This window comes from Oncorhynchus mykiss, chromosome 6 (assembly GCF_057628025.1).
Source record: "Oncorhynchus mykiss isolate SJ-2025 chromosome 6, ASM5762802v1, whole genome shotgun sequence".
NCBI lineage: Eukaryota > Metazoa > Chordata > Actinopteri > Salmoniformes > Salmonidae > Oncorhynchus > Oncorhynchus mykiss.
The window spans coordinates 35,622,209-35,638,257 of NC_143027.1; the positions used below are offsets into that span (position 1 = coordinate 35,622,209).

Below are 16,049 nucleotides of genomic sequence, written 5' to 3' on the forward strand. Positions count from 1 at the left end.
AGAGAATATCCTGTGCCAGCTCTGTTTATTGACACACCCCTTTTGTCTCCCACCAAACAAACCCCTTCTCCTATCCTTTGCATTTCCATTGAGGAAACAGGGAACATTGCAGTCCTGGGAGCTCTCCCATACCAACACTGCCAGGCTTAATTGCTAAATGGAGTCATTGATGTGTCTTGTTGCAGCTCGCTCTGTCAAAGGACTGCTTTGTTCCCCAATGTGACCCTTACTTCAATGGCATGTAACGCGTACTCAGCAAATAAGGCCTGCATATGTGTGGAGAGGAACGAGAGTGGAGGAAAATGATATCAGAGAGCTGCTATCCCCAATCTCTTTTGATACCTCCCATCCTTCTCGCTGTGTGTCTGTGTGCAATCCTCCCCAGGGCTGGATGTGTGTGTGTCTTGAGAGAGAGAGAGAGAGAGAGACTGTCTGTCTCTCTTGGGGAGGGTTAGGGAATGCACCTGCCTTAGCTCAGGACTCATGATGGATGAAGAGCCAACACGGAATGGCCTGATGTTGGTGGAGGGAGGTTCTAGCAGTAATTTCTTCCTTCCGAGTGACTGTTTCCGCCTTTTTATGAGTGAAGCTCCTGCGACTGTGCGTATCCCGTTCTGCGCGTTCTCCACGAGTAGAGAACAGGCTACTCAGGATAATGGTGCACATTTAATGAAGTTAGATCAAAACTGAATCAATGTCTGCAAGGTCACATCATGACGGTGAACTACATAACATACTTGAATATAACAGCATAGTATAATGTTACTGTAAGACAAAAACACCACCATGGATGGAGGAAGAGGCTCTTTTGTCTCTCGCCAACACCCAGGCTCCTTCCAGCCCAACCCAGGCATGTGGACGGGGGGCTAGGGCTTGGTTTGGTTATGGGGCCAGCGCTACAGGGCTGTAGTGGGCCTGCCAGAGACCGTCAGAACATCATCTAGTGTTTCATTGTGGGAGTGTGGGTCGAGCAATGAGGATATTAGTGGTTTAACACAGTGTTGTATCCTTGAGAGTGAATTAAATCTGTTTTCCACATTTTATATATCTTTTTTTAATTGAACCTTTATTTAACACAGGGTGGGTGTTTAGAGCGAGGTCTGGAACTGATGGTGTTATTAGCTTCATATGGTTAAACACATATTATAAGTGTTTAATTATACCATAGGCTGTATTCCATATTCCAGGGCAAAATCTGCATCTCCCGTTAAACGTCTTTTGAAATATGATAATCCTCGCTGTTACAGTATATCAAACCGTGATCAATCCACTATAAAGGAATAAAGATCTAACGAAGATCTAATAAAGATAAATTGGCTCTTTAAAAAATATATACATCCTGTAGAGTAGGCCTATATTAAACCAGTATTGAGCGCTTGGCTTGGCTTAAGGTGTTGCTCAATGTGGATGTGTAGTCCTCCATCCCTCTCTCTCTCTCACTCTGCAGCTACATTGCATTGAGCTGTCTCCTGTGTCCTAAAGCTTGGCCCTCCATCGCAACGTTCACTCCTTCGCCTAGCCAAAGAATCAGCCATCAGTTACCTCGTATCACCCGCAGACCAGGGTTCTGCTTTCTCTGAGTGGAGCTCTTTTCCGAGTGAGCGATTTAAGTCTGTCTGTCTTGAGAAACGAGAGAGATGAAGGGTGAACGTCAGTGATTTTTAGTAGACTCTTCACTCGTCTGTCTGACAGTGTCAACCCCCACCCTGTGTTTTCTTTAGTCTGCTGCTGCTCCTGCTAGCAGGCCATGGCCTCTTTTGTATACATTAAGCTGATGGATGAACAGTTCATTAAATCCAATTAAATGTTATTCGTCACATTCTTTGTAAGAATCAACAGGTGTAGACTTCCATTGAAATGCTTACTAATGGAGCCTTTCCAACAATGCAGAGAGAAAGAAAATAGAGAAATAATAGAAAAGTAAAACACGTATTTATAAGTACACAATGAGTAACGATAACTTGGCTATGTACACGGGGTACCAGCACTGAGTCGATGTGCAGGGGTACGAGGTCATTTAGGTGGATATGTACATATAACTAGGAATAAAATGGCAGAACATAACAGTAGCAGCAGCGTACACTATCGTTCAAAAGTTTGAGGTCACTTAGAAATGTCCTTGTTTTTGTCCATTTGTTTGTCCATTAAAATAACCCATTGATCAGAAATACAGTGTAGACAAGGTTAATGTTGTAAATGATTATTGTAGCTGGAATCGGCAGATTTTTCGATGGAATATCTACATAGGCGTACAGAGGCCCATTATCAGCAACCATCACTCCAGTTTATCATTTTAAAAGGCTGATTGATGTTCCAACATCTAGTGGAAAGCCTTCCCAGAAGAGTGGAGGCTGTTATAGCATCAAAGGGGGGTCCAAATCCACATTAATGCCCATGATTCTGAATGAGATGTTCGACAGGTGTCCACATACTCTGACATTGCTCGTTCTGAGATGTCTTTATTTCTTTCCTTTTACTTTTTCGATTATGTGAGTATTGTTTGGAATTGCTAGGTATTGCTGCACTGTTGGAGCTAGAAACACAAGCATTTCGCTGCAGGTGCGATTAAAGTCTGTGTACTCGACCAATAACCTTTGATTTGATTTCATCATGACTGTGGTTTGTTTGTGCATGAAAGACACTGATTAACATCTCCATCATGATGTCCCTATCATAGAGAGACAGTTCATTCTGATCTCCTCTGTTCTACAGTTGTACTACATAAACACAGTATTTAAGTATGCTACAGACTGCTAGCGGCCAGTATGAGAGATTGGAGAGTGTATACTGCAGGGGCAGTCCTGTCCTGCTCAATCTCAGCTTCCTGCAGGATGTGACTGGAGAATTGGTCTGACCTTGTTCGCTTGCACGGAATGGCTCGCAGATGTCACTGGGAGATAAAATCCATAACAGTCATGATTGTGTCAGAGGAGGCAGGGAGTTGGAGGGATAAGAGTGGCGGGAGGAGGGGGGGCCGGTGCATTGGGCCAAAGGTCACAGCATCACAGAGTAGCAGTCAATCGTTTCACTTTCACTGAAATATAATTTCTTGTTGCTTCCCTGCTCCTGCTACTAGGTTGGAGAACTCAGCATTGCACAACACACTGCTGAGTCCTCCAATCCAGTAGCAGGACACTGCTGAGTCCTCCAACCAGCACACTGCTGAGTCTTCCAACCCAGTAGTAGGACACTGCTGAGTCCTCCAACCAGCACACTGCTGAGTCTTCCAACCCAGTAGTAGGAGCAGGGAAGCAGCAGAAAATTATATTTTAATGAAAGTGAAACTATTTTTGAACTTTGTTGAACACCGGACGACTAGATAAGAGAACTTTGACGTGGAAAATACCCAGTACACATGGCAGCCTTTTCATTTGTTCCACTTTTTTTTATTTAAATGATGGCCTCTGAGTAACGTGAAGAGATAAGATTGATGGAATCTGAACATTGGTTTAGTCAGATATAGCTCTCAGGGGTCTGACAGTGGCCCATACATGCAGCAGGCCCAACAACTGCCTGCAGTCTGGGTTTAGAATAAGAGTGGTGAGGAATGTGAAGCTAGGTAAGCCAACTTCTGCCATGCAAATATGTACAACAGGCATGGCTCACACCCTATTTGTCAGTCAGGCAATTTGAGAGAGAGAGAGAGGACAAAATTGTGTGGCTGGTGGTCTCTATATTTGCAGAATCCCCCATGGTGCATTCTGCCCATATGGGGTTACAGCACACTTGTGGCAGGGAGGGCAGTGAGACTATTTGACCTTGCTACTGTGGTCTAAATACTTCCACATATTTACCAGCCAGAGCTAAGCCACAGGGACTTCTGCTTAAGCTCTCACTTTATTCCAATTGACCTCTGGGTTTTCTTTGGGTTCGTCCCAACTGGCACCCTATTCCCTAGACAGTGCACTACTTTTGACTGGGGCCCATGCACCCTATTCCCTAAATCGTACACTACTTTTGGGACACAGCCTGTGGTCATGGTCAAAATACAGGACATTCCTCAGATGCCCTCATTGGTCATTCCCTCTAAGGTAGATTAGACCAGATGCAGTCTAACATGGTCATCATGTGTGTTGGCTTCAGGGCAACGGAATCTGGTTTTCATCAAGAGATTGATTGTCATGTTTATAACATACAGCTGGATGTGTATTTAGTTTCATCAAGGAAACAGGCGTCTTACAGAGGAGGATCAGTGGAATGTCTCTCTACATGAAGGGTGTGTGTGTGTACGCGCGTGTCAAAAGCAAATCAAATCAAACGTTATTTGTTACATGCGTGAAATGCTTACTTACAAGCCCTTAACCAACAGTGCAGTTCAAGAAGAAGAAAATATTTACCAAGTAGACTAAAATAAAAAGTAATAATAAAAATTAACACAATAACAATAACGAGGCTATATACAGGGAGCACCGGTACCGAGTCAGTGTGCAGGGGTACAGGCTAGTTCAGGTAATCTGTACGTGTAGGTGGCTATGCATAGGTAACAAACAAAAAAAGGGATGGGAGGGGATCAATGTAAATTGTCCGGTGGCGAATTTATGAATTGTTCAGCAGTCTTATGGCTTGGGGTTAGAAGCTGTTGAGGAGCCTTTTGGTCCTAGACTTGGCGCTCCGGTACTGCTTGCCGTGCAGAAGCAGAGAAAATAGTCTATGTGACCCTAGTCTGACTGGAGTCTTATGGGCTTTTCTCTGACACCGCCTGGTATAGAGGTCCTGGATGGCAGGAAGCTTGGCCCCAGTGATGTACTGGGCCGTTCGCACTACCCTCTGTAGCGCCTTAGGCTCAGATGCCGAGCAGTTGCCATACTAGGCGGTGATGCAACCGGTCAGAATGCTCACAATGGTGCAGCTGTAGAACCTTTTGAGGATCTGGGGACCGATGCCAAATCCTTTCAGTCTCCTGAGGGGGAAAAGGTTTTGTCGTGCCCTCTTCACAACTGTCTTGGTGTGTTTTGGACCATGATAGTTCGTTGGTGATGTGGACACCAAGGAACTTGAAACTCTCAACCTGCTCCATTACAGCCCCGTCGATGTTAATGGGGGCCTGTTCGGTCCGACTTTTCCTGTAGTCCACGATCAGCTCCTTCGTTTTTCTCACACTGCCAGTTCTCTGACCTCCCCTCCTCTTATTGTTGTCGGTGATCAGGCCTACCACTATTGTGTCGTCAGCAAATGTAATGATGGTGTTGGAGTTGTGTTTGGCCACGCTGTCGTGGGTGAACAGGGAATACAGGAGGACTGACACCCCTGAGAGGCCCCAGTGTTATTGATCAGCGTGGCAGACGTGTTGTTGCCTACTCTTACCACCTGGGGGCGGCCCGTCAGGAAGTCCAGGAATCAGTTGCAGAGGGAGGTGTTTAGTCCCAGTGTTTTAGTCCCAGTGTTTAGTCCCAGAGTCCTTAGCTTAGTGTCTGTCTGTGTGTGTGCATGCGGGGTGAGTAACTCCTAGGCTGGTTGTGTCCCAGTCCACTTGTGGTGCTTATTGGGCAGTGGGATGGCTGGGGGAAGCTGAGAAGATTAAGGGAAGTAGGTTGGCGGGCTCAGAGGTAAGGTGCTGTCTTCACCCTCCTCATCCTCCCCCATACTGCTGCTGCTTTACAACCTACTCATCCTGACTGACTCAGTCTTTATAGATGTGGAGACCAATTGGACCACTGTGCCACGGTGTGTGTGGTCCTAGCACCCACCTCTGAGTGTTAGCATAATGCTCATCATGCCCAGCAGGCCTACACAAATGCAGGCACAAACACACAGTTGAGGAGCTCATCCACTGTGGAAAAGACAAACATGTTCCCTATAAACTGCATCAAGCTGAAGAGCCAACAATGACACCCCATGTGCATGTTACAGTGCCTTGCAAAAGTATTCATCTTCATTGGTGTTTTTCATATTTTGTTGCATTACAACCTGTAATTTAAATATATTTTCATTTGGATTTCATGTAATGGACATACACAAAACAGTCCAAATTGGTGAAGTGAAATTTTAAAAAATTACTTGTTTAAAAAAATGTAAAAACATTTATAACTGAAAAGTGGTGCATGCATATGTATTCACCCCCTTTGCTATGAAGCCCCTAAATAAGATCTGGTGCAACCAATTACCTTCAGAAGTCACATAATTAGTTAGATAACACACAGGTGGACTTTATTTAAGTGCCACATGATCTCAGTACATATACACCTGTTCTGAAAGGCCCCAGAGTCTGCAACACCACTAAGCAAGGGGCACCACCAAGCAAGGGGCACCACCAAGCAAGGGGCACCATGAAGACCAAGGAGCTCTCTAAACAGGTCAGGGACAAAGTTGTGGAGAAGTACAGATCAGGGTTGAGTTATAAAAAAATATCTGAAACTTTGAACATCCCACGGAGCACCATTAAATTCATTATTAAAAAATGGAAAGAATATGGCACCACAACAAACCTTTCAAGAGAGGGCCACCCGCCAAAACTCACGGACCAGGCAAGGAGGGCATTAATCAGAGAGGCAACAAAGATACCAAAGATAACCCTGAAGGAGCTGCAAAGCTCCACAGCGGAGATTGGAGTATCTGTCCATAGGACCACTTTAAGCCGTACACTCCACAGAGCTGGGCTTTACGGAAGAGTGGCCAGAAAAAAGCCATTGCTTAAAACAAAAATAAGCAAACACGTTTGGTGTTCGCCAAAAGGCATGTGGGAGACTCCCCAAACATACGGAAGAAGGTACTCTGGTCAGTACTCTGGTCAGATGAGACTAAAATGTAGCTTTTTGGCCATTAAGGAAAACGTTATGTCTGACGCAACCCCAACACCTCTCATCACCCCGAGAACACCATCCCCCACCATCCCATGTTTTTCATCGGCAGGGACCAGGAAACTGGTCAGAATTGAAGGAATGGTGGATGGCGCTAAATACAGGGAAATCCTTGAGGGAAACCTGTTTGTCTTTCAGAGATTTGAGACTGGGACGAGGTTCACCTTCCAGCAGGACGATGACCCTAAGCATACTGCTAAAGCTACACTCGAGTGGTTTTAGGGGAAACATTTAAATGTCTTGGAATGGCCTAATCAAAGCCCAGACCTCAATCCAATTGAGAATCTGTGGAATGACTTAAAGATTGCTGTACACCAGCGGAACCCATCCAACTTGAAGGAGCTGGAACAGGTTTGCCTTAAAGAATGAGCAAAAATCCCAGTGGCAAGATGTGCCAAGCTTATAGAGACATACCCCAAGAGACATGCAGCTGTAATTGCTGCAAAAGGTGGCTCTACAAAGTATTGAATTTGGGGGGGTGAATAGTTATGCACGCTCAAGTTTTCAGTTTTTTTGTCTTGTTTCTTGTTTGTTTCACAATAAAACATATTTTGCATCTTCAAAGTGGTAGGCATGTTGTGTAAATCAAATGATATAACCCCCCCCCCCAAAAAAATCATTTTAATTCCAGGTTGTAAGGCAACAAATAGGAAAAATACGAGCGGGGGAGAATACTCTCGCAAGCCACTGTATCTAGGGATACCCATCCCTAGTGTTATCACACAACAGTTTACCACACAAATGCTTATTAAGATTCCATTACTGAATCACTTTGAGTTTGAATATCCTCAAGTCACAGTATTACATTTTATTTTCTTAATTCTTATTCCTTAATAGTTTTTCTTTAGAGTTGATGAAAAGTTGCTGATGAATATTCAAGTATAGGGCATAAAAAGCAACAGTGCAAAGCATTTTATTTAGTCTCAATGCAAATGTGCTATATTTTTATTTCACACTGGAATACAATGTGCTCTCTGCGGCAGCAGCACAGGCTTTCTCATTTTAGCTTCTTAGTCACAGAGCGACAGCAGCCTTTACCCAAGGCTCTCTTTCTCACTCGTTTGCTCTCTTTATCGCTCTCTTTCTCTCTCTCACTTGCTCTCTCGCTTTATCTCTCTCACTCTTTCTTTTTTATCTCTACCTTTCTCTCTTTCTTTCTCTTTCTCCCGCTCCCGTCATTAGTATTACATGGCTGAAGTGGAAGTTTAATCGGCCAGAGGATCTCAAATGGCTCCGTTTCCATTCATTTATATTCATCTGAAAGCCATTTCAAGCATAACAATGAGCTTCAAATATCTAGCTAACTTGCAAGTAAACAAACTCCGCTCCTGGCCTCATCTCCTCGTCTCCCCATCAGCAGAATTGCTTCTTGTCTGACCCGTTGTCACCCATTTATATTAAAGGCTGTTTTAACATCTATGCTGTCTCCATTGACTGCCAAGCCGCTGGTGTAGGTGGGGAATGCTAATGAAGTGTGTGAGCCCAGACTGGTGTGTCTTAGAAGTGTGCATCCATTATAGACGCAGAGTCGAGCTCTCAGGGGGCCACAGTTATGGGGCCAATACAAACTTCAGTTATCTAAGCACTAAGAGTTAGTGGGAGTTTGATTACTAGTAAAAAATTACTTCAATAAGGTGAATGCTCTCGCTCTCTGTCTCTGACTCTCTCTCCCTCTCTCTGGATGGGAAAGATCTGTTGGTGGAGACGAGAAAGTAAAAGATGATGAAAAATAGAGATTTGATGATTTGAAAGAGCTGGGATTGAGATTGCAGGAGGTTATGGTAGCCGGGGTATTCAGGGGTCTTTTTTTTATTGGCCTGAGAGTCAGTCCAATCATCTGATCGCTCAGGTCTGAATCCGTTCCTGATTAGAGGAGAAAGATTAAAATATGAAAATCAGTGCTGTGCTGCAGACCTTGAAATTGAACAACCCCACGCCGTTTCAAATACAGTAGTTTTATCCCCACTGGACATGGCCCTGGTCTATATCAATGTTATTGATGAATGGCACTGGCACTTTCAGAGCAGGCACTAACCCTGTGGAATGATAGGGTGGCTCGGCCTGAGCCGGGCTATCCCTCTGGGTTGGCATTGTAGGGTGGTGAGGCCTGAGCCTGGCCATCCCAGGACATAAGTGGTCAGTGGGCAGTCTGGAGGAACACATGGTGTCCATCTGCAGCCCACTGGGACGACCCTAACTAACACTTTAATTAATGAGAGAACAATCCCACAAAAATCCCACAGACAGACAGACATCTCTGTGTCCTCAATGGACCAGCACACTCTGCAAATGATGAATTAGTGAACTGGAGAGTGGAGCCCTGCAATAACCCCACCAGCGCTCCTCTCTCTGCCCAACACAAGAGTGGAGCCACCCTCAAATGCCTTCACTAACAATGGGCAGGGGATGTAGCTAGATTTACATTTTCAAAGGATTCTTTTGTGATTTGATTATAGTTTTCTTATAAATCTAGTCACAAGAGAGCCAATATTGTAGTTAAGATGTCTAACATTTCCTCCTCAGTGGTTGGTTGGGATGAGGAAGCAAGTCATACCTGGCTGTTTCTGTTTCTATTTCAGGTGAAAGGATGCAGAAAGCACTCCAGGTTGACACGCTGTTGCCTTTTGATGGTGTTTCAGACGTTGCGCTTATACATTTCCCCCAGAACCACTCCAGCAGATAAGAGCAGCTTCAAAACCGGCAGTTTTCCGCTCAAATCTAAAGCATGGAAATTAACTGACAACCAGATTTTTGTAGTCAAATGGTTGTGGGATGTGGGGGATAGATGTCTTGCTAGAATCCGATCTATATCGTAGTGCCTGAACAGAACATTATAGAGCTAGACTACCATACAACAAACTAATCACATCAGGCATCACGCCAACACCCATCAAAGTGAATAAATAAATGAGAATTTGTGTTGTTTGTGTAATAATTATGCTAATTCTTACTCTAAGATCTCAGAACTTTTCACTTTCAGGTTTTCTATTGCTATTAGAAAGATTTCAGTTAGATTGTTTGGAAATGTTCTTTCAGATTCTGCGTAATCAACTGACTGTCAAAGCAGGGATTGTTCTGTGCTTTGGGTGACATTGCAGTTTGCAGTAGACATAATTTTCTAATTGTAAAGTCTCCATCTTAATAGGCAAGAACGATACTAACAAACACCAACTGGAGTCTGCCAGTGAAATTAGGTTATATTATGTGATATCTATGTCCCTGAGCTGAGGTAGGGGGGATTCTATAATGTGAATATCTATATTGACCCTAAACTGACACTGGGTGAGGTTTATGATGATGTCACTGTGTCCTTTGGTAAACCTCAATAGGGGCATTGTTCCCGTCCTGGAGCAAGGTGAGGCTTAAGAGGGGATTTGGGAGGCACATTAACACTCACAATGGCCAGGTCTCTGAGGAATCAGGCTTTTCTTTGGATGTAGCAATGGCTTGCTGTCAGAATTCCCACATTTAAACCAATATGTGCAGATGGAATCTAGAGTGTGTGTATGTGTGCTGTGGTGTTCATCCCTTGAGTATTGTTTGTACACTTCATGTACAGATGACCTAAAACCAAACTAGATGTTGAAATTACGTCTGTGCCCACTGAGCAGATTCTAGAGCCAGACTCATTACATTAGAACACTTTTGGCACCAGCAGTGGGCCTCTAGCCTGACTAATGATTTAATGCTATAAGAGTTAATCTAACCATATTAGAGTAAACCTCTAGGTTGACTGTAAATGACTAATGATTTACGCATATGTACCTTGGATGGTACCCACATTAATCATGTCCCTGCTTACAAAGATCTGGGCATTTGGATAGACGATAAGCTGTCTTTTAAATAGTTAACTAAGAAGTTGAGAATAAAAATGGGCTATAGAAATAAGTCATGCCGTTCACTAAATAGTAGAATGCAGATAATTTAGTCCACGTTCCTTCTGGTCAGTGTTGGGGAATAGTGAAATACACGTAGTTCAAGTAATAATTTAACTACATTTTGCAGTAGTTTGGTGGTAATTGAACTAAATTATAATCTAGGTAGTCTTTTCACTTGTTGTTTTTTCAATGTAGTGGTGTATCTAACTACTGGAACACTGCTAAACTACTACTAACTACTAAACACTACTTTTTTTTGCAAAAATAAAATATGGATGTAGTAGGCAATCATTCCCATTCTTTTTCGAGCATCAGCCCTGCATAATGTTCACTTGAAACAGTTCTTGTGTTTAATAGGCTAAAGAACACATTCTGTAAAAGTAGGACTACATAGTTATCTGACCTAGCAATTTGTTGTCTGACATTTCAAATGTACAAAATGATAACTTATTAACTTCTTCTAGTATGATGTAATTGGTCACTTTTGAAACTATACTTTCAGAGTAGCTTCCCCAACACTGCTTTCGGTACTAGACTATGGCAACATCATCTACATGAATGCAGCTGCCACTTCATTAAAGCCCTTGGATGCAGTTTACCATAGTGCACTTAGTTTTATCATGGGTGACAGGTTTTGCAACTCATGTACGGAACAATCTTCAGAGTTCCCCACAATTGGATGCATTGGTGCCTTTGAAGACCTCTTTGAGGAATGGGATTGTTTTTCATGAGTGTGTTTAGTATTTTTGTATTCTCTTTGTATTGCTTTCTGGTGTATTTCCTATGTGTAATTTGTTGTGTAATTGTAAAATGCAGGGCTCCCTAGCAAAAGAGACCCTGGTGTCAGTGGGACTCCCTGACCTCTAGTGACTCCTGCATGCGGGAGCGTAATCATCGCCTGACACTAATTAGCATAACGCAACAGACATAAATATCCCTAGAAAATATTCCTATTCATGAAAATCATAAATTAAATTTGTTAATCACCCTGTCATCTCAGATTTTCAAAATATGCTTTACAGCCAAAGCTAGACAAGCATTTGTGTAAGTTTATCGATAGCCTAGCATAGCATTTTGTCCAGCTAGTCTGGTTGATAGCCCATTCACTGCTCAATAGGGACTCATTGGAACGCAGCGCTTTCAAAACATGGGCACTTCCGGATTGGATTTTTCTCAGGCTTTCGCCTGCAACATCAGTTCTGTTATACTCACAGACAATATTTTTACAGTTTTGGAAACTTTAGAGTGTTTTCTATCCTAAGTTGTCAATTATATGATATTCTAGCATCTTGTCCTGACAAAATATCCCGTTTACTACGAGAATGTTTTTTTTCCAAAAATGAAAATACTGCCCCCTAACAGGTTCTTCTTGATGCACCCATCCCTTTAGCGGGATCACTTTCGTCAACATCCGCTGAATTGCAGAGCGCCAAATTCAAATTAAATTACTACAAATATTTAATTTTCATGAAATCACAAGTGCAATATAGCAAAACACAGTCTAGCTTATTGTTAATCCACCTGGCGTGTCAGATTTCAAAAAAGCTTTTCGGCGAAAGCATACCAAGCGTTTATGGAAGGACATCTCTCTCAGCAGACAAAACATTACAAACAGCTAGCAGCAAAGTAGATTGGTCACGAAAGTCAGAAAAGCAATAAAATGAATCGCTTACCTTTGATCTTCGGATGTTTGCACTCACGAGACTCCCAGTTACACAAATGTTCCTTTTGTACCATAAAGATTATTTTTATATCCAAAATACCTCCATTTGGTTGGCGCGTTATGTTCAGAAATCCACAGGCTCGAGCGGTCACGACGGGGCAGACAAATTCCAAATAGTATCCGTAAAGTTTGTAGAAACATGTGAAACATTTTTTATAATCAATCCTCAGGTTGTTTTTACAATATATAATCAATAATATTTCAACCCGGACTGTAGCTTCTTCAATAGGAGAGAGAGAGAAAATGTCTGCTCCACTCTGTTGGCGCATGCAAAACGCTGCTGGCACCCAGCCATCCAATAACACGATGTGATCTTTCTCGCTCATTTTTCAAAATAAAAGCCGGAAACTATGTCTAACGACTCTTCACACCATGTGGAAGCCATAGGAAAAGGAATCTGGTTGATATCCCTTTAAATGGAGGATAGGCATGCAATGGAACAGGGAGATTCGTTTCTCTTAGGCACTTCCTGGTTGGATTTTCCTCAGGTTTTCGCCTGCAATATCAGTTCTGTTATACTCACAGACAATATTTTGACAGTTTTGGAAATTTTAGAATGTTTTCTATCCTAATCTGACAATTATATGCATATTCTAGATTCTGAGAAATCTGAGAAAACTGCCTGAGAAATAAGCAGTTTCATTTGGGTACGTTTTTCATCCAAACATCAAAATACTGCCCCCTACACTCAAGAGGTTATAGGTATATAGGTAAAATAGGTTCAGTTAGTCGCCAAAGCAGGGAAAACTTCATTTAAACTTTTGACAACTTGCTATATTTAGCATTGTGCCTATGTTTACTGTAAAACAGACTGGTGATTGGCTTTGTTGCCACTTAATTAACAAATGTCTCTGAATCACATTTTCCGCCCATTGTGTGGTCTGCTCCTGGGCTCTTAAAATGCTCTTTCAGCTGAAACGGTTGTGCTTTGTTTGGCTCTCTCCTTGTTCTTATCACTGTGGGCAAAACACATCATTCGTAGTCCAGGGATTTTATTGGTGGGGGAACAGCTGGTAAAATGTGTTACTTGTCCCTGATCATTTATTTGAAGCTAAACTAATGTCTCCCAAGTTCATTTGGTAGAACTTAGTCAATCTATGTTCTGTTACCCCCCAACTGAACCCATGTTGTTAGAAGTGAGTAGGCTAAGTACTGTATGGTGTTGTTATGTGAGAGGAGAGATCATTAGTATTGGTGGGGCTGACTAACCTAACTTTTCCCCTGCATCCCTGGCTGCTGTTTGTGTTCTATCCTCATGCAGTACACTGACAGACAAAGCTCTGGATTGTTTTACTCTTGTTTGCATCTGCATAGGCCATCCAGCCAGCTAGCCAGCCGGCCACAGCTGTACTGTCTCACCCTGTGACAGTGTTTGACTCGGACCGCCACGGTTAGTTTCACTATAGCAGACGGGGGGGTTAAATGTCGAGCTGGGTCACTCTCTCACACACACAGGTGCTTATACACACACACACACACACACACACACACACACACACACACACACACACACACACACACACACACACACACACACACACACACACACACACACACACACACACACACACACACACACACACACACACACACACACACACATACCCACACCATTGCCAATGGGTTATGTCAAAGGCCAAACTGGGTCACACACATTAAACCACTGTAAAGCTCTAGGCTGTATGTTTAATCATTATTATTATTATTATTGTTATTGTTAGGTTAAAGCAAGGCAGGGGTTCGACCAGTGGACTGTACTCCTATATGACTCTTTCTCCCTCTCTCCCTATACTGCCCTCCTTGGTCGTCACCATGAGGATCGTCACCATGAGCAGATACCAGGAATTCGTTGCTGTGTGCATGTGTGTGTGTGTGTGTGTGTGTGTGTGTGTGTGTGTGTGTGTGTGTGTGTGTGTGTGTGTGTGTGTGTGTGTACATACAGTATGTGTGCACTGTGTGTGTAAAGCAGTAACGCTGATCGAGCGGGCATGATCGAAGAGGCGCTTCCTCGAAACCGCTGCCTCCCCCAGGAGACATGTAATTTATTAATGTTGTGTACACTAACACCACTCACTCATTTACAGCCACATAAAACCCAGTCTTTCTTTCTTACTTTCTGTCTATGGCTGACTACAGTTAACAGGCTCTGCATTGTGGCTCAGGTGGGCCTCTAGAGGGAGACCCTGCAGAAACGATGAGGCATAGAGACCTTTCCTGGGTCAATACAATGTCTTGACATTTCAGACCACATATCCATTGAAAAAGAGAGCAGTGCTAAAAAATTGGAATTGTTATTCTTGAAAGTAGCATTGTTGCAGGTATCTGTGCATATTTCCCAGTACGTGATGATGAATAAGCCTGTGGATAAAGTCAAGCTTGACACACAAAATGTCTAAGTGATTCGGTTTTAGTCCTGGACTAGGTTTTCCATAAATCCCAGTTTGGGGATTCAGAGATTTTCTGTTAATTCCCTCCTGATTCCAGCAATCTTTCAAACAGGATTTCTGGAAAACCCTGGAGCCTTATGTAGTGAGGTAGCATGTTAGGTTGTGTGTACCAACCACAACAGCAACACACTACCTCTGCCAACTGTCTGTCTGTCTGTCTCCCTGTCCAGTCTATTTGTCTGCAACTTCCTCTCTAATTCCAGGAAATGTTAGACATTGTAGTATAGCGCAGCTCTGGACTCCAGTACAGTCCTGTCCTCATGTGTAATCATCTCTCATTGACATATCTGAGGCTGAGAGGAGATCTGATCTGTCCCATGCATAGCTGATAAAGCCATTGCTATTATTTCTGAATTTCGAGAGGCGAAGAAGCAATTCCAGCTTTTACACCGCCTTTTGTCCGCCTTTTTGCAAGGCTTGCTGTTTTCCCATTTGCGTGGGATTAAAGATGCTGAAAATCTTGTTTGCACTGCTGACTGTGTGTGGGTGAGACTATGTGAGGTGGCGTGTGTGGTTGAGGTGATGGGGTGGGGGAGGGGCGTGCAGCAGTCACCTATTTGCATCCCCTCCCTCCATCCCTAATTTCAAAGGCTGATTACATGCCTCTATCAGTATTTATCGGTATTCGACAATATGTGTGTGTGTGTGTTTGTGTGTGTGTGTATGTGTATGTGTGTGTGTGTGTGTGTGTGTGTGTGTGTGTGTGTGTGTGTGTGTGTGTGTGTGTGTGTGTGTGTGTGTGTGTGTATGTCTCTGTGCGTGCACGTTTGTGCGCATCCAAGTGTGCATACATGTTTGGTACGTCAATAATGAATGAACTATGAGTGGAGGATCCTAACGGCTGTCCTCTCTCTCTTTCCTCTGCAGGTGCCCCTGGTTGACCAAAGCGATCTCCCCCGGTGTGCCTCTCTACAATGGCGTCGTCTTCCTCTTTGTGCTGGCCAACTTCAGCATGGCTACCTTCATGGACCCTGGAGTCTTCCCCAGAGGTCAGTGCCCCTTACCACTGACAGTATTGGTCTGTATGAGATAAATGGGTCTCTCTCTCTTTCTCTCTCTCGCTCTCTCTCGCTCGCTCTCTCATCTCTGTTTTCTCAGTACCCATTAGCTCAAAAAGACAACCTTTTGGAGAAAATAACTGTGCCCTCTCTGCACCAGGCTGTGCATTACATACAGGCCTGTGACTGAGTGACCAAGCCCTGGT

The 16,049-nt window shown here is 43.4% G+C and overlaps 1 protein-coding gene across 1 annotated transcript in view; it reads left to right on the forward strand.

Moving 5' to 3' along the window:
* Positions 1–16,049, forward strand: part of LOC110525848 (palmitoyltransferase ZDHHC8B) — an 82,716-nt gene that overhangs the window by 50,758 nt on the left and 15,909 nt on the right. The window contains exon 2 of the mRNA XM_036979983.2: positions 15,713–15,834. Coding sequence (XP_036835878.2) covers positions 15,713–15,834 — 122 coding nt within the window. The remainder of the gene's footprint in view (positions 1–15,712; positions 15,835–16,049) is intronic.